General features: G+C 43.5%; 1 protein-coding gene across 2 annotated transcripts in view; it reads right to left on the bottom strand.

Annotated features, from left to right (window-relative positions):
* Nucleotides 1–994: 994 nt before the first annotated feature.
* Nucleotides 995–18,639, bottom strand: part of CTDSPL2 (CTD small phosphatase like 2) — a 36,512-nt gene continuing 18,867 nt past the window's right edge. For both annotated transcript variants that reach the window (XM_065688506.1, XM_065688507.1), the window contains 11 exons: nucleotides 15,548–15,686; nucleotides 14,697–14,846; nucleotides 14,025–14,240; nucleotides 13,136–13,214; nucleotides 12,749–12,860; nucleotides 11,798–11,884; nucleotides 6,758–6,820; nucleotides 6,583–6,662; nucleotides 4,369–4,495; nucleotides 3,483–3,578; nucleotides 995–3,033 (listed from right to left, as the gene is read on the bottom strand). In XM_065688506.1, coding sequence (XP_065544578.1) covers nucleotides 2,968–3,033; nucleotides 3,483–3,578; nucleotides 4,369–4,495; nucleotides 6,583–6,662; nucleotides 6,758–6,820; nucleotides 11,798–11,884; nucleotides 12,749–12,860; nucleotides 13,136–13,214; nucleotides 14,025–14,240; nucleotides 14,697–14,846; nucleotides 15,548–15,686 — 1,215 coding nt within the window. In that variant the 3' untranslated portion in view covers nucleotides 995–2,967. The remainder of the gene's footprint in view (nucleotides 3,034–3,482; nucleotides 3,579–4,368; nucleotides 4,496–6,582; nucleotides 6,663–6,757; nucleotides 6,821–11,797; nucleotides 11,885–12,748; nucleotides 12,861–13,135; nucleotides 13,215–14,024; nucleotides 14,241–14,696; nucleotides 14,847–15,547; nucleotides 15,687–18,639) is intronic.

Genomic DNA, 18,639 nt, shown 5'->3' with positions numbered 1-18,639 from the left:
AGACCTCCAACAGGGTACATAGGGGCATGCAAAAGGAACACACGACTGCCAGGCTCAAGGAAAAGACCACGAAACGAGACAAACATTGGAAACAGGATGTTGTGTCCTGTAAGATGACACAGAACTGGAATCAGTGACAGGGCTGCAGGACTGCTGCGGTTCCGCACGCAAGACTCGAGCAGCGCACGGAGCGGAGCCTCCCCACCGCCCGTGTCACCTCTGGCACACACAATCCATCCGGACCCACGTTGGAGGCAGAGCTGAGCCTCCCCCTCAAGACTAATCAGGTGAAACTAGAACCTGAAGGGTTATACCTTTGCTCCATGCAAAGAGCCTTCACAGCAAGGCGTTGGACGCGCTCAGGCACTTGCATCTGGGGGAAGGTGGATTCATTCTGCAAAGGAAGCTCAGGGTGAGAAATACCAGACTTGCAGCGCATTAAAGTATGACTACTTCCTATGTTTATTCAGCAGTCTCTGTTACTTCTGCTCTGCAGCGATACAGAACTAAACCCTCTGCTTACGTTTCCCCACACAGACACAGCTGTAAAGTGCAATGTAGGCTTTGGTTTCCTCAGCTAAAGAAAGCACTTCTGGAACGGGGTCAGCCAGAGAGAGGACCCGCGTGCTCAGGGCCACGCTCTGAACAGATGATGGTCTCTTTACCGGCAGAGAAGAGCCATGAGCTACCCAGCAAAACCCATTTCGCTCTGGCTGAGCAGTGAACCTTAAAGCAGCTCTGTCATGGCAGTGACTCGGGAGCCAGGTGGCAGAATTCCACAGCAAACAGGGATTCACGGTTAAAGGAGTTAAAAATCCCAGGTTTAGGTTTCCATTGTAAGGAACAACCGAAGAAAGAGTTGGCAAAGCACGGAGCAATTCAAACCCCGACCGCTTTCAGAACCCAGAAACACCGGCGAACCATCTCATGGCCACAAACCCAGGAGGGTGGGGGGTTGCAGGAGCACGCGTCTGCGCAGAAGCAGATATAAAGGTCATGTTATGTACAGTTTATTTCAATAAAGACATAAGACAAACAGCGTAAAGATGCCCAGATGCCCTAAAGATAAATACATTTAAAAGATTCTCATTAAAATGAATCCATAGTATTTCTTTCCTGCAAGCAAAATACCTTTCTTTAAATACAAAAAAAATCAGTATTCTGAATTGCAAATGTTTTCACTTCTTTTGCAGAAAATCTGCCATGATGGTTTGCTTTTAAATGAAGAAGGATTTTCCACAAAACAGGCTTGCTCTACATGCTAAGTTCTTTAAACAGTTCAGTGACACAATGTGCTAGCTACATACACAACAGAGAATATAGTAAGAAAACACTCAACCTGATGAAAAGTTAAAATCTTCATTAATACACTGGAAAAAGTTGACATAACTCATGCCTTTTAAAATCAAAAATACAAAAATTAAATGTTTTCCTAAAAAGATTTTCCTTATTTTAAGGACTCATTTGAAAATGAAGCTGCATGTAATTTGTACAATAAAATTGTACAAGTAAACAGGTAATATACATAAAAAATTAATTGACATACTTCTCCATTAGCAGTTGTCCACCTCTAATTTCCAATACTGTACTTTCTGAACAAGCATACAAAATATCAAACTTCTCTTTAGAAAAAGTGCCGTTCTGTGACATCTCTTACACAAAACCAGTCCGAGCCTGGGCCGTGTTCATGCGGTCGGAGGCGTCCAACGTCTGCAACCTAAACCCTCTGTGAAAAGCCTCCTGCGGAGGAGATGGACTCACCACTGGAACCCCCCCGGCCCCCGGGCTGCCGGCCCCTTCCTAGGGAGTGCGGGGCCCACGGCGGCAGCGAGGGGCTGCGGAGCGGGGGTACCCCAGGGTTGTGCGTAGCTACAGCCGGGTACCCCCGCCGTGCGCACAGCTCCGCACCCACCGCCCCGCCGAGCGGCACCGGCACCACCAGACACATCGGCAAGAGCCCAGCACGGCAGCCTCGGGGGAGGCAGGAGGCAGCAGCGACCCAGCCGCCGGGCCCCGGGACAGGACCGTGCCAGTGCTCCTCTCCAGACCTGCACCCACAGCATCGTCTGAGGTATTCCTTGTCCGTCTGTGCCACCGCGAGATACTGTCTGTCCAGCGCACGGGCCGTCAACGCTTTAAAATAGTCTGAATATTAGTAACTCTTATATCTTCTTATCTAGCCAGTCTCTTGATCTGCTGAAAAGATTCCAACTACAGTAGAATATTACAGAAAGAAAAGATAAATGCAGGGTGGGTTTTTTTCCTCTTTCTAAATGAAACTTACGTGGGCTAAAACTAGAGAGTATTTTTAAACAAATATACAGTATGCAGGCAGACAAAGCAGGAAAACGGCCATCAACTGTTTAATAAAAAACTAGGAAAATTTGGCTATTTCCAGAAAAACTATGAAGCGCCTCAACTAAAAGGAATGCATAATGAAATTCTAATCTAATACAGGTCAAAAATGTAAAAAGGTTATAAACCTTAACAGGAAAAATAAAACAACTTTTTACTGGCCATTCCTGTTGAAATGAGAATCTTAAAAGTAACAGAAAAGTGGCTACAAACCCACTTAGAGCACCGAACAGAGAGAAAACACGAGTCCATTTTCAATCTCTGTTGTATCATAAAATCCTGTGTTTGTACAGGTCAAACTGCTGGTGGCAGAAACAGAATTCTTTATAAACCGCAGATGTCCTGGACATACAAAAACGTGGTGGAGTTGCACTAGTTCTAAAGACTCTTCTGTTCTAGCCTACCCACGGGCTTGTACGGTGGAGTACTGAACGTGTTCAACCTCAGCCATAGAAAGTCTCTTCCTGTAACCCTTGATTATTGTTGGGCACCAAAGATAAGAAAAGCAAGACGGGGTACAAAAATGCAAAATTTCAACAGTAATGGCAATGTTTTGTTTTAGTCCAAAAGGGTCCTGCATTTTCTCCCCCTTCAGTAATGAGGCAAAAGGCTTTAATCGGGGGGTAGCAAGTCATGCAAGCGAAATCTGTCTCTGATGTGAGGTCGGACATCTTCATTCTGCAGGGAGGGGAGAGAGAAAACAAAGGTGCAGGTTTCAGGACAGACACGTCTATAAACCCCATTACTTCAACAAGGTCAACTTTCTACCACTGGCATTTTAATACAACAAAACATAAGCAGTCTCCCACTGCCGAAAGGGGCCAACAAGAAACCTAGAGAGGGGCTTTGGCCAAGGGCCTGTAGGGACAGGCCAAGGGGAATGGCTTGAACCTGCCCCAGGGGAGACTGAGCTGAGCTCTTAGGCAGAAGCTCTTCCCTGTGAGGGTGCTGAGGCGCTGGCACAGGGTGCCCAGAGAAGCTGTGGCTGCCCCATCCCTGGCAGTGCTCAAGGCCAGGTTGGACACAGGGGCTTGGAGCAAGCTGCTCTAGTCCATAAAAATACCTAAAAGAGACAACTAAGGTTTTGGGCAGTGGGTGGGGAAGAGCCACCTCGAGGAAACACTTACCAGCTCTACAAGTTTCTCCAGAAATGGAATCAATTTTAGGAGTTCATTGTCATTTTTATCCATGAACCAGCTTTCTATAGGAATTCCATTCGAAAGCTAACATAAAGAAAGAATAAAACCATCAACACATGGTTTATACTTAATTCGTCTAAAAATGTAACTTGTGAAATAGCACTTTGAGGAAAAATGTTTCCAAGCCAGAGTTTATTAATATGTATTTTCCCTCTGAAATTTGCATTGAACTTCACTTCCAAAATGCCTGCTTCCTTTGCATACCTCACTACACAGATTTCCACCTCAGAGGTGAAACACAACTAGCTCTCGAAGCTCTGCAGATGGGAAAGGCGCTGGTGTTCTGAGACACTCTTACACTAAAGCACTGGGGGATGCTGTCTGTGTGCGTGCAAGTGAGGCTGAGCCAAAGAGCTCTTTGTGTTGCTGCTGCTTTGATGGAGGTGAGACGTCGAGGATCCCTCTCTGCATGCCACCCCAGTGTGACAGGCTGCCTGGCTGCTGGGAACGTCCCCTGCACAGTGTGTAACCCCGTAGTACCTCAGCACGAGCCATTTTCACAGCTGTGGTCACCTCAGCCAGAGATCTGATCCTAATCCCTTCACTAGCATTAAGAAATGAGTTCCATGCAGGAGACCAAGCACCAGACTTGGCAGCCTGCTGGCTTCTGCCAAAAAGCTAGGTGAGAAGCAAACATGACGGGTTACGTGGTTCATCAGAAGTCACTCGGTTTGCACTTGATCAGCTCCTCACTAAATATAAGAGAAAGGCAAGCAAACCTGGCTGCTTTGTTAGGGTTTGGTTCACAAGCCATGCGGAAGCTGTTAAATCAGGCTGTAGCGTTTCACCTCTCCCCCGGCAGCACCGTCCTCACCTGGTAAGCAAAGGCTTGCGGTGAATTGTCAATGATGATGGTTTTTGAAAGGTCTCTACCAAGAATGTTTAAATCCTTGATGTAGTTTCCTTGTACACAAACACAATGCTCGCGGAAGAGTCGATGCCTGTAAGTAAAGCAGAACGCCAATGAATGAGACCAACTTACACGGCATGGGGAAGAGTTAACTCGTTAGCCAGTTTTCTCCTCCCATCCACCAGCTCCTTTTAAAAAACTGTTCCCTTTTTCTCATTCTCTTTTGAGCTTTTTCCCAGTAAAATGACCATTGAAGGTGGTTTTACACCAGCCTCATTCTGCAGACAGCTGTTTGCTTGCTTGGATGCAAGCAGTATCTGTGAGCAGGGCCCTGCCTTCCAGCCTCTTGTGATGGGTCAGCACAGGGACCTAGGATACTCAAATGGTTTTGCAAGGCCCCAAGAGCAGAGATTCATCCTGCACAGGAGCCAACTTACTGGCTTTTATTGTCCCTTCCTTTTGCTGTCACAGCCTGTGGCCTCCCCACACCACCACGTGCCAGAAGACCCCGTACCAGAGGTGTCCTATGTTACCTCTGTTTGCAATTAAGCTATTTCAGTTATGAGAACCTGAAAAAAGCCTTGAGGCCAAAACATTCCAGTGAGTTCTTCCTTTCCCATTAGCCTACTCCCTTTTCGTTTATTACACAAGAAATGGATGGAGAGACTAAAAGGACCCAGTTTTAAAACATACCAGGAATAACACTCACATTTCATGGAATATCACTATAACTTAGAAACAAATTGTAAACCAGACAGATGTGGGCTCTCACGGGGTTACTTTAGTGTGCAGTGTCTTTAAGGCTGCTTGCATTTTTAAGTGAAGTTTTTAGAAGCTGCACACAGTGTGCTCAGTTTCAGCGAGGGGTTGAGTTCCTAATGTTGCTATGGAGGAAAATAAGCTGATGCCTCGGCAGCGAATGAATTTAAATATAGATTCTGAGTCACATGTGTGGAGCGCTGACAAGTCTACCTTGAGGCTGATGCCAAAGGGAATCATGCCTCCATGTCAGCTTTTCGGTGGCACATGAATCACAGCTAAATTCATGCATCACGTGAGTCTTTCTGCGGTTCTCAGAAGACTCTCTGGCTGTGTATTTTATTACCATTTTCCTGCTCTAAACCCAGTCCTGAATCACACATATTAGGCTCTTGGAGGAAGATTTTTAACACTAGGGATGCACACGTGGACATGCAAACACCTTCCTTGACATGCATCCCCTCTGGCCGTGTGATGCAGGTAAGCTCAGATGCTCCCAGGACTGGAAGTATCTGAAGCCCAGTTTTAGCTGCCTGCTCAAAATGCAGTGGCAAGTCAGGCTACCAAAGCCAAAGCAGGATTCTGCTGTGCACGCTGTGCGAAAACAAGCAGTGAGATGACTGTTTCTGGATGAAAACCAACAAACAGTTTATCTTCACACTCATCCAGAAAATGAATTACTATGTGCCCAAACTACTCAGCAAAACAATGGATGCAGCCACCATCTCTATCCAAATGGTTGTTTCATTATGTGTGTAATTAAAATCAAGTCTTTCCTGACAACTATTACAATAAAATGCTGCGGTGACATATCAAGGGTAGCATTTACACAGGCCTGGCCCTGTCCAGTTTATGCCCTTACTGGGCTTACCCTGTGCAGGTGAATCCCTGAGAGGAATCCTCTTTGGATTCAGCTTCCCCATGTAACATCCCACCTCCTAGATAGGAATAACAGGAAGAATCTCATCCAGCAGAACATCTTTCTGCCCTAAGGACCTGTTCTTGCAAAATGCCAATCACTGCCAAGCAAACTCGCTATTAGGAAATGAAAAACTAAACCAGCTCCAATAGAAAACCCACAAACAAATTACTTTGTGAGTAAGAAAGAAAACCATGCTGACTGTAAGGATAACTATACAATTCACAACTTATAAGCAATCACTCGAGTTCGAGTAGTTCAGACCAAATGAATGGCTATGGGGTTTGGCCCCAGAGGGCAGTGTGAAGCTGCCTGGATTCATTCTACCCCCAAGGCAATAGCTCAATCCCTTCATTTTTCTCTCACTCTTAGACCAGACAAACCCACAAAGACTCAGTTCAGTGAGACACACGCCATCAGCACATGCTTCAGCACACTGGATGGGCAACACCACTTGGTTTGCTTACAAACAGCAGGTACATTCAGTTTTCTGGGTTTACCTGACCAGCTGCTTTTTAGGGTCTAGTATGTTCAATAACTTGTCTGCATACACCTTCTTAGAAGCAGTAAAAAGAATGATCTGTGGATTCAAGAGGGAAAAGTAATCAGTTTGGGTATAAGTATGTGAATATAATTCGACAGTGAAATTCAGAGGTAGTAGCTGATGGTTTTTACCTCATAAATCTGAGACATACGTTCCAGGAATTCTCGGAAGAATGGCCTTAATCGGACATAAACCTGCAGCAGAAATAGACTTTAATGAAGATTCAAAACACCTCAGCTATCAGCTGCACTAAGTACCAGTTTGTAAAGACAAGGTCAAAATGAGCATTATGAACAAGGTAAACAGCAAATACTGACTTCCTGCAGAGTAATAACTGAATTAAACCAATACCGCATTAGCTTGCAGCCCAGGCAGCTCTAAGTGGAAGCATCAGATGATAAAATCAGGCTTAACAAATTCCCTGGAACATTTGGTGGAATAGAAATAACTTCAGCTACAATCTAAAAGTTGGACAACAAGGCAAAATGAAACTGGTTGCTTTGGGGAGACATCCTGAAGGAGCTTCACCAGCTGGGCAGCACCAGAGCAGCTTCCAGCTGATGTGTGCCAGCACAGAAAGGATAGTAATGCTTTCCCTGTACACATATAACAGCTGCTAATGGTAGTAGGTAGAGAGGATGGTATTTGGTTTGGAGATCTTCAAGGGCTTGATTTCAAACTAAAAAGCTTACCCCCAGTTATGGAAGAAACACAGATGTCACCTCAGGAACAGCCTCTTCAGCATCTCTCCTACGAACTCTCCTGGCAACCAAAGCGGGCAGCTGAGTGATCTGCCAGTACTTCAGCTGCTGCTGATGTAAATAAACCCATTTTCTGCGTAATTTATTGTTCCTTTTAGAGCTGGATGGAATGGTATCGCTCACAGCAGCCAGTTCCATGGGGTTTTAGAATCACTGCGTTAGATCAGAGATCAGTTATGGCTGTCGGGCTCCTCAGGGGTGGACAGCGCTCCTGCCTTGGTTTTTAGTTTGTTTTTTTAGTCCTGGGATAACCGTAGCATTGTTGTAAGATGTTCTAGTTGAGATTACTGCCAAGCAGTTATAAATGTGCATCTATCTTCATACAACCTCTACCTCAGTATCAATCTTTCTCTAAGAAGGTGACGTGTGAATGCAACGAGAAATCCAGGAAACCCACTTTCCTGTCAGAACCTGTATTTCTCCTTGCCACTTGCACAGACACACACTTATTTAACAGTGCCCCGGTGCAGGCTCACTGCTCTGTTTTCTCTGGCTTGTGACACTGCCACTGTGCAAGGCAACGACATCACTACCCCCAGCTACACCGACCAGGCACAGAACTCTGACCCAAGCAGAAGAATCAAGTAACCAAAGCAGAACAAAACACATCCCTCCCTGCCATGAGTAAATGTGAGAGACTACTTTTGAAAATAGAAGCCTAATAGTAATTTTCACTGGTTTTAACGACTGAAAGTTTGTCAGCTGCAACACATGCTGTTGCCTGTTTCAAAGTCACACTCACAAATGCACAACGTGTATGCAAAGACCCTTCACAGTTCTGTAGCAGGTTTTCTTGGTTATTTTTCTTCTCCCCAAACGATCAACTCATCCCATTGTTTCAATGGCAACAAAATCTACATGTGCAGAATCTGAACTGTCAATGTCTTCCTTGTTCAAAATACACAGGACCTGAGTTCTTCCAAGGTGGAATTCGAAGGAAACAGTATTCCTTTCCTGCGTCAGAAAACCTGAACGGGACACGTGTTCCACTTGGTGTCAAAATCCCTGGAATTACCAGACAGAAGTGCCTGAAGCGCAGCCAGCTGTGGCTCTTCAAGGGCCAGAAGCGTAATTTTAGAGGCTCTACTGAATTAAAATGAAGTTATAGAATCAACTGGGTTGGAAAAGACTTTTAAGATCATCAGGTCCAACCAGAGTGAATGCTGCCAAATCCACCACTAAATCATGTCACTAAGTGCCACATCAACATGAGACCAATCCCCACCTCACTACAACCTCCTTTCAGGTAGCTGTAGAGAGTGTCTTCCCAACCTAAGCCCACATTTCTTGGTGGACGTGCCAAAGATACACCAATGCTTCCTGGCCTCCAGATCCAAAGCATGATGGCTCTTCTGTTATTTCCAAGAAACAGAGAGGGGGTCACTCAAAGGGAGAGCCAGAATTCCCAAGCATTGCTTGCTTCATTCTACTGCAGTAACAAAGTAAAGCAGTGAAGTTATTGCTGACAGCGAGATGGAACACATGTAACCCTGTATTCAGTAACTACAACTGACCTATGGAGTTCCAGAACATCTTTCAAGGATCACAAAAGTCAAAGGGAATTATTCTGAGGTAGATCAGTAAAGATGCACTTCCAGTGAAGAACAGAAAGGACCTGCCTTTTGACTGCAGGTACAGCAGGGAAGGCAGCTCCAGAGCGGAACAAAGGGATGAGACGATCTCGTACCTGGGACTTGAAGTCAGCAACAGAAACAAAACTTCTTTACCAAGGAAAAAGAGATAAATTGCTTCAGAAGATAAGCTGCTTATCTCACTTATGTAAAATAAGACACAAAGAGTACAAAGTCTAAAGTCTACAGCTGAAGAACTGTCATTGGTTTTTGTTTTGCAGTCAGACGTAAGGCAGCCCTTAACAGATAACAGTGTTTAAGAAAACTTCAGCTGCGCAAAGACTGGATCTTTACTAAGCCCAGAACTTAAATACTGCCTTAATTTAGAGACTTTTTTTTTCAACGCAGGAAACAGGAATAAATTCATTGCCTCAGAAGCCTGACCTCAGCAAGCCCAACTGTGCCCATCTCACAGCTAGCTTTTTTAATAGAAATCAGCTATGTGACTCAACCCAAGGTTTAAACCCTGTGTGTCAGTGCTGGAATCACAGGAATGTCAGTTTTCAGTTGGCAGAACGCTGCTCCATGCTCAGTTCTTCTGCATAACTCCAGGGAGTTTGTGAGAAATCACTTGGAGCAAACAAGCCCTTATTTTTAGAAACCTTTCTTTAAAACCAGACCATCACCTGCAGTTGCTGAAAGAAGCACCAAGAGAGCCAAGTTCCTGGACGTAAAATTGTGCTTGACTCACAGGCCAATGGAGTTTAGCTGGACTTTATAAGAGACCTTCTAGAACCTGAGTCAGTCTGGTTCTTATTGTTCCAGACCTGGCCATCCCAGGATACTGCAACATCTTTTCAGGAAAAGTGCCTGGTTTGCCATACTCTTGCTGCAAGAGCACTGGCTTGATGCCTTCTGATAGGTAAGGAAATGGAAATGCTATGAACCCAGGCTCCCATTTGCAGTATTAATCAGGCCTGATGTGAGAAAGAGCAGATAATTCAGCAGGAAAAGAAGTGCTGTTCTATTCTTTCTTAAAAAGAATTCATAGAGAACTGTCCAATATTTCTGGAAAACCTACATGGAAGCGGTACATAATGCTAATGGAAAACACCTTCAGCAATGTCTCTTCCATATCTTGTATTTTTTCAGTGGGATATAGTACGCAATCCTTTATATATAGTAACTTGCTGGCTTCTACTTTGTTTGGACAGCTCAGTTGTCTGCTTCTCTGAGGCCAGCTGAAATTACTGCCAAAAGGAAATGCAGAGATGTGAAATCAGCACAGGGCTGGTCCAGAGGTGCTGGTCAGACTGATAAGCAACAGAAATACGCAAGAGAAAGTTTTATGAGCTGGTAAACAGCTATTCACTGACTAAAGCCACTAAAAAGGGCATGAAATAACAAACTTCTTTCCGACTTTCACACAGAAGATTATTTGGATTTTGCATATTAAACCCTAGTGAAGGATGAATTTAACTGTATCCTTAAGAAACTCATCTTGCTTGTTAGCTGTTACCTAGTAAGAGATGAATGTTTGTCAGTGTCTAGTGTGATGAAAAAGCAGCAAAACCAAATAGCGACAAGGCAAGTGTGCTTGAAGATAGCAGCTGACTTTCTCAGGCCTGCAAGAAGCTACTGTTCCTCAGCAAATCCAGGCTGGACTCCAGAGAGAGCTAAGAGAAAACTCCAGGCCCCACACAGTAGCTGTACTGTGTCAAGGGCTATACAGGCTTGCGTACAATGCCACTGAATAAAGCTTTAGAAATATTGTAAGTCACTCTCTCCATTGACTACAATTTCCTAAAGGCAAAAGCATAAACACACGGTCACTAAAAGACCCAGTTATAGACAGAAAGTACTTGAATCATACTGAGATCTAAGAGAAGGAAGGAAAAGCCTGAAGCTTTAGTCTTCCTGATTCTGTTAGCAGTGTCAAGAGCCTCTAAAGAACTACTTCTAAGGCTCCTTTCAAGGTCATCCTGGGAAGAAACTGTGCATGGCCACACCAACTACATGATAAGATAAACCCATGTTTAAAGATTATTCCAGATTCCAAAGGGGTTTATATGCAACAGGAAAGAAAAGCACTTTTAGAATCAGGAAAAATACCTGGACAAGTGTCCTTTTAAGGTGCCTGATGACTGCCTCATTCTTCAAAGATACTACAGTGGGGTCCAATATCATGTGAACTACATGGTGGGGAAGCTGTCGCTGCTCCCAAGTACACCCCACAAAAGGACCTGAGAACAACAGCCTGGATCAGTGCAGCATCTCCGATAGTTGCTGGAAGACAGTTCCTTCTTCCCACTTGTTCTTCTAGGGCAGGTCAATGTAAGACACACACAGCAACCATCTCCTGAGGCAGAACAAACCTGAACCCTAGCAGTCCCCACAGGACAGTCAAATCGCACTAATACCCAGCACACTGGGTACATTACCAGGGAGTAACGAAGTAGAAGTGGCACTGGTGAAGTGTGCAACAAGACCGATGACTGCACAGAACCCCCTCAGTGTCAGGTGCTGGAGATATCTTCTCTACAGAGAGAAACGCCCAGCCAGTGTGGACTGCTTTTCCCTGACAAGGGAAGAATGTTAACAGCTGGTGAGGAGCTGCTCCTGGGAATGGCTGAACTGTTAGTGTTCCTGCCTCCACCTGCAGCATCTCTAACCCAGGACAATCCAATCTGCCTAAGCCGATACATTTAGAACAAAACGGTTGTTAAATGCTAGACTGTTTCTTACCTCTCTTGAAACAAGATGGTAACAAATACACACAGCAAGAACTCCTATGTTAAACAAAATAAAAGCTCCATATTTTTCCATGCACAGTAATTACCTGGTAAATGACATCTTGAAAAAGAACTGGAAAAGTGAGTGCAGCATCTTCTAATTCATTTAGACTACAGTGCACTAATGTTTCATCCTATTAAAACAAGAAAAGATGGCATAAAGGAAAGAAAACATCGTGAAAAGAATACTAAAAATAGAAGTGGGTTTCTGGATTTTTATGCTCATTTTAAGGTAGGTTTATTTAGTCTAGAAAATATTTTTATGCAAGCGCTGTCAAGACTGAAGAACTCTTTGAATGAATGAATTCATTATTCTTGCAGGGTTTTTTCAATCACTTACAACTGTGAGCTGGGGGCACAGTTATAAGCAGATATCTTCATTCTGAGGCTCTCCTGTCAGTCAAACCTGCACCCATCATTGTGAATAATGCACCTGTTTATACGGGCACTGGAGGACATGCCAAGTGATGCTGGGCATGATAAACTAAACTAACATTCCTGCCATCATTAACAGGCTCTGAAACAACTTTTAAAACAGGGAGACAAAGAGAAATTATTATCAAGACAAATGTATTTTCTATGGATATTTGACAAACCAACTTGGGACCTCTGAGAATAAAAACGTTGTAAGAATTAAAAGATTTGTTCTTGTTCAATCTTGATGCAAGACACGAAGCTGCATTTTCCCAGTTGTTTCATCTCAGTTTTCCCACACTGGATTTAGGAAAGCCTTATGGGGACAGATAACTCTTTGTTTGAGACAATAAGAGTTGTAATGCTTTTCTCCAGGCAGGATGTTGAGCATGCAGCCCGCACAGCAAGCTTTCTGCTCTTGCCACTATCATCTTTTCCCAACGCAAACTATATTTAACTGAAAATTGTGTAACACTGACAAAGCCTTTTTGTTGAAAGCAAACACTTCTAATTTCAGCAACAAACAAAATGACAGAAATGCTACGGAGCCCCTGCTTTTGGAACGTGTTTATAAAGACACTTACCAAGTCTAGAACTAAGGAGAATTCTGGTGTGCTTCTTGTTTTCAGTGGAAGAGCTGGCTTCCTGTTCAGTTGTTCTTCTGTTAGTGGTGGAACGTGTTTGATGAAATAATACCTGGAAAGAATACAGATTTGGCTGTAGATATGTGTCGCATATTCATTACATTATGTTGAAGCTCAACGTAGTATTTCAAATATTTAAGGCTGCACAAGAAGAATTTTAAATTGAAAAAACCCCACATCCATATACACTTTTTCTTTTTTTTTTAAGTTAAGAGCTTTTGGAATTCAATTCCATAATACAAAAATCTTCCAACTTAAATAAGAATGCCTTAGTCCAACACCCAAACCCACCAATTTAGTATTTGCAGTACAAACATTAGCACTTACGGATCAAAGACTTCCCAGTCTTCTTCATAGGTAGCTTCTGCATGGGCTGATGAGTAGCCACTGTCTGGAGATACTGGTGCTAAAATTCAACGAAAATGACCAAACCAAAAAATAAAACAAAACACCACAAGAGCTGGTCTTATTAGTGCAGTCTGCAGAAGTGACAGTGTGCCCTTGGTACGCCAGTGCCTCAGACAGCAGCGGAACTCTCTCCCTGCAGCCCACCCTCTGTCCCCACGTGTCCTCAGAAATGGTCTGCACCGCTCCCCAAGGAAGCCACCCGAGAGCCCAGTGTCCTCTCATGCCACAGAACATCATGACCTGGTCGAGCTGGGAGACCCTATGCAGCCTTTGGTGGTGGCAACCCCCTGGATGCACATGCCAGCCTAAGAAGGTAGCACAGCTCTTTCATCAGCAGCTCCCACAGCTTGTTTCCAGAGGGCCCCTCAGCAACAGACCAGACCAGAAGGTCTGGACCAGACCCACATATCCCACACCAGCCCCTCTATGCTGAGGTTATATTAGAACTTCCATGGAAGTGAATTTAAGAGATCGAAATGCTGCAAATTGCTCTTTTGTGATCAGCAAGCCCAGGATGTGCATCTAATGGGGTGGAAGGCTTCAGTATTTATTCTGGAATCTTTGTTTTCATCTGAAGAAGTGTTATGAAGTCTACTGAGCCGCACTGGGAATAATAGATAAGCTTTGACAAAACTGTGTCTTTGGTGCATAAACTATAAGAATAAAAATCACTGTTACTACTGTTTGCACGCCCTAAGCAAATGTGAAATATTAGTTTTCCAGAGAATGCAGGCGTTGGGGTTTCCCTGAGAGTACAAATCACACACAGCTCCCACACGTGAGTGCAAGGCAAGCACATGTTTCTTACCTGTAAGTGGTGGCAGGTCCCGGTCATTTGTTTCCTCCACCTCTTCCAAACCATTGTTGACAGTGGACCTGACCTGCACTGCTTGGCTAGTGTAAGCTGCCCCGTTGGTTGATGTTGCAGTACTTGTGGTAATCTCATCAACCTGTTCCATATCAAGCTGTTTGACTATCTCTTCAGCTTCAACAGCTTGTCCTGGAGAATCTGATCCTGATGTTCCTGGATTAAGATTTCAGTACATTCACAGTCATTATCAGGCTGAGTTACCCATCAGAATGCTGATATTACTGACCACACAAACAAACAGTTCCAGAATAACTGGAGATGGCCACAGCTGACCCATGTTAGAAAAATAAGACCCAAAATGAAGGCCATGACAAATGCCTCTTACGTTTGGGACAAGGAACTTAATACCAACTACTATTACACTTTTTTAAATGAAAGATACACCACTGGGTACTTACACCTATAAAAGAAACAGCCTAAGGCACATAAACTTATTGATCTTTTATTAACTATCAACCCTTCAAACACTTGGGGAGCTGTTTATCAGGTAGCAGTAACTCCTGGTCTGTAAATCAGCAGGTGAAGTGTACTGCCACTCAAAATAGCTTGTTCTTAAAAAACCCTATCATTCTGAGCTTTAACACGATCGGCTTTTCAGATAATACTCACCATTTTTATTTGCTGGTGAAAAAAAATTGAAAACAGGAGAAAATATGGTTCCCAGTAACGTGGTTCGGGGGGGGCTGCCAGTGGCAGGATTATCTTCTAGTTTCCCATTTTGCTTTACATGTTGGTTTGTCATTTCATAACTTCCAGCTTCTGTAAAAGAAAACTCATGAGGTACAATACCACACTTCTGGTTTTCACACATCCTCCCTTTAATCAGTATCATTTTCATTATAGGAAAGGTCCTTCCTGTTTACAGTTCAACTTGGGCAACAACAACAACAAAGCAGCAGCCACTCAGTCTCAAGACAAAAACTTAGCACCATCTCAGCCCTACAAATTAGGAAGCACTCGTTGTTTATAGACATTATACTACACATTAACAAACAGCAGAAGTTTAAATGAGCTTGATAATGGAAGACACTTCAAGCAGCTGGGCACCCTTGGCACCACACAGCTGACAGTATCAGTGGGGTTCCACTAGATGGAGGCAAGAGAAAGTGTCAGTGAACTCCAGCACCTGGAACCTCTAAGCTTCCCTAAAATTGACGTTTCCCCCCCAACACACACACAAACACAGTTATGAAGTAAAATACTTTTTAGTTGTTATCACAGATAACAAAGGGCATAAAATAAATCTTCACATTACAAAACAACACATAACAGTGAAGGTTTTCCATAAATGTGCATGCTCAGCAAGGTACATCATAGAACTAGAAATTGCCATCTCAGGGCTGAGCTCCAAGACATAGCTCTGAGCCTGGAATAAAGAGAAGTTATTTACTTCCCAGTAACAGGTCTCTGAGCTGTCTGTACAACTACTGCAGCAACAAAGGATTAGAGTGTTCACAAACCTCCATTCATCTGACTTTTCCGTCGCACTCGAGAGATCTGTTTGTTAGGCTTTTCTCCTGCTTGAGGTGTGGATGTGATCAAGTTGTTATCGATATCCCGCTCGATCCTACTTCTTTTTGCAGGATTTTCTCTTTCTTCCTTAAAATAGAAAAGGAGGAAAAAAAGGAACATACTGAATAGTGCCTCTTTTCTCCAGTGGATATTACCAGAAAACGTCAGCTGTTAGAGAAAGTTTCACAAAAGATCCATTTATTGTTCCACTTCCAGATGCACAACATGCAACATGTATCTGGCCAGCTGGACATTTAAACTGACACAGCTCAAGGTAAATATCAAAATATCAGGAAAGAAAACCTGGAACTTCTGTAGTAGAAAAACTGTCTTTAAGTTCTATTTGTCTGGGTAGCCCATTTATAAATATCTAAGTGCTGTGCAGCCTGGGATCTGCAGGTACAAGGCAACTAAAATTACATGGAACTTGATTTCTCTGCCTGTGAGACATCCAGGAAGTCAAGTTTACAATAGCAGATGTGGAGGTCTCCACCATGCTCCCTGCACAAAGTGGGTTCCTCAGTTGTACACATGGACAGAACCTGCTGCTATCCAATCCCTATCACATGGCAAAACTCAGCTGATAAAAACATTGCAGACAAGGCTTATGGCCCAGTGAGTCTTCTTACCTTAAGTAAATGGCTGTTCTTCCCTGTGCCACTTGCATGAATGATACAGAACCATACATTTTTGCCTGTTTTCTGTGCATGAGTATATGTATAAACACACTTTTAAGACCCAAACCATTCTATGAGTGTATTCCATGATTCTAAGACAGGTTTCTTGCTATTTTCCCCCCAAAGCACCTACTACAGCTTAATAAAATGGCAATCTGAAATCTAAAGCAGAACCATATAGAGGACACTGAAATGTGAGCTGTGAGACAACGCAAAATGAATTATATATCAAAATAAACGAGGGCACAGACCATACCAAAGTTAATGAACATCTCCATTTCAGAGTTACAGAATTACCCTCCTGGAGCTGCAGTTTCACAGCTTTAAAAAGAAAAGTGAAAAAGGTTTTGTGTGCTCCAAAAAAAGTAACTGGATCTTGTAGAAAATTTAATCTAAAGCCCATGTGAAGAGTACAGTGGCTGAGAGAAATACTAACACACATGGAAGTGGGCTGACATGTGTCTCCCTGACCTGATACAAGAACAGGACAGCAGCTCAGCTCCTAGGACATCTGTGCAAAAGTTAACACTGAAGAAAATGAGGGAAATTCACTTGTGTCCTGGGTTTACCAGTAGCCATTTTTCTCCTTCTTAGGAGCTGATGCAAGCTCTGTGTTTTGATTTCCAGCCTGGGAAGAGAGCTGATAGCACCGATTGTTTGGAGTGAACGAGCTTTGTGGTTGGGTTTAAACCACGACAACTTGTAAAAGCTATCAATTGGCCTTCATGAAATGAGCTGTGCTCTTGTTCTGCTTTATGGAAAACAAGTGTAGAAACCCTCCAGTACTTACACCGGCAACAGGTACCAGCAGAGGCAGGAAGAACTCACTGACTCAGGAGGCCACTCTCATGCTCCAGAAGAGGAGCTGTCACAATGTGGTCAGAGAGCTCCCACTGCTGTGCCTGTGTTGTACTGGTCAATAGAATTCAATGGTGAGATCAGAGATGACGTTATTGTGCTACTTGCTTTATACACTGGAAATTTTATTGGACAGACATAGGATTAAATATACCTATTTTATGTATTTATATAACAATCTATTTGAATTCTATGATCTATTCAACTCAGTATAACCCATTATGATCAATAACTGTGCCATAAGAAACACGGTGATGTCACACCAACACAAACATGTTGTTTGCTCTTAGGTTGATTCAGAAACCCCATGTGTATCAGGGAATGGGCTACACTGAGTCTGAAGTATGACATGCTCGAGGTCAGTGCACTGTGTGACAGTGCTAGTGCTAAAGCCCCAAATCAGACAAGTTTAGAGGAACCTCTACAATGTCTCCAATGTTAATATTTAGGAATGTTCATAGTACTCCCCACAGTCATCCATGTATTGTTTTTTCTGGTGTATCAGATCTGACATTTTGGAAATGACAAACAGTGTTGTGCTCTCCATGCTATTGCTGACTTGCCAGTGGGCTGTGTGTTAGTAAAGGACCTCAAGACCAGACCTGTCACCATCCACACTCAGAGCCATATATTAGTCTCTGGTTTCTCCAACTTAAATAGCTTGAGGCTCTTTCAGGGTCTGTTTGTTTGACGAGTATTTCCAACAAGACACCTCTACCACACCAGATAATGACCTGCGACTATGATCACAACCGAGATATACTTGTTCCAAAGACATTTATTGCCGTAAATCCACCTCCCCTCAGTGCACACCCAGATAGGAGCTGCTCCGCGAGTCATACCCGTGCACTATCGCAAAGAGTTATAACGTTTCCATGGCAGCCTCCAGACTACTTGGTTAAGTCATTAGCACTCTGGAAGATAGCCCGGCACTATCAATATCGCGCCATGCTAATGCCACTGGAACCACTCCAAGTCCTGCTAGGAGAGGACATGAAAGGAAACAGAGGAGAACGTGGACACTTTATATTAAAAAAACCTGTCAAGGAAATAAAGAACGAAATGTAATCCAAAGCTTTGGGAGAGGAAGAGAAGCGGGGGAGAAGGAAAGTGAACCCAGCCTCCCAGAGACAAAGGGAAGGAAAAGCAGACATACTTCCCTTATCTTAAAATTCCAGCCTAAAATGTTTCGCCTAGATTTCAGCATTTGTTGCAGTGGTTTTGCAGCCAAACTGTTGCACTGCTGTGCTACATTATCGATGGTGAATGCAGAAGAGATTAATTGTCGTGCCTTAATGAAAATCAAGATGTAAAAAGTGGTTTAACCACTTCTCCTCACTGCACGGCTCCTTTGCGGGTACCTCAGTGTTCCTATGGTAGTTAACACACACCATGAAACACGAACTTTCACTCTAGTTTTACAATTTAAGAAGACACTGTTACTTTAATCGAAGTTATTTCAACTTCAGCTTGTTACAAAGTTACGGTTTCAACACTTGGTTCAA

The sequence above is a fragment of the Lathamus discolor genome, chromosome 8 (genome assembly GCF_037157495.1).
Source record: "Lathamus discolor isolate bLatDis1 chromosome 8, bLatDis1.hap1, whole genome shotgun sequence".
NCBI lineage: Eukaryota > Metazoa > Chordata > Aves > Psittaciformes > Psittacidae > Lathamus > Lathamus discolor.
Note: the sequence above shows the minus strand (reverse complement) of the source record. Positions and strands in the feature narration are given on the sequence as shown.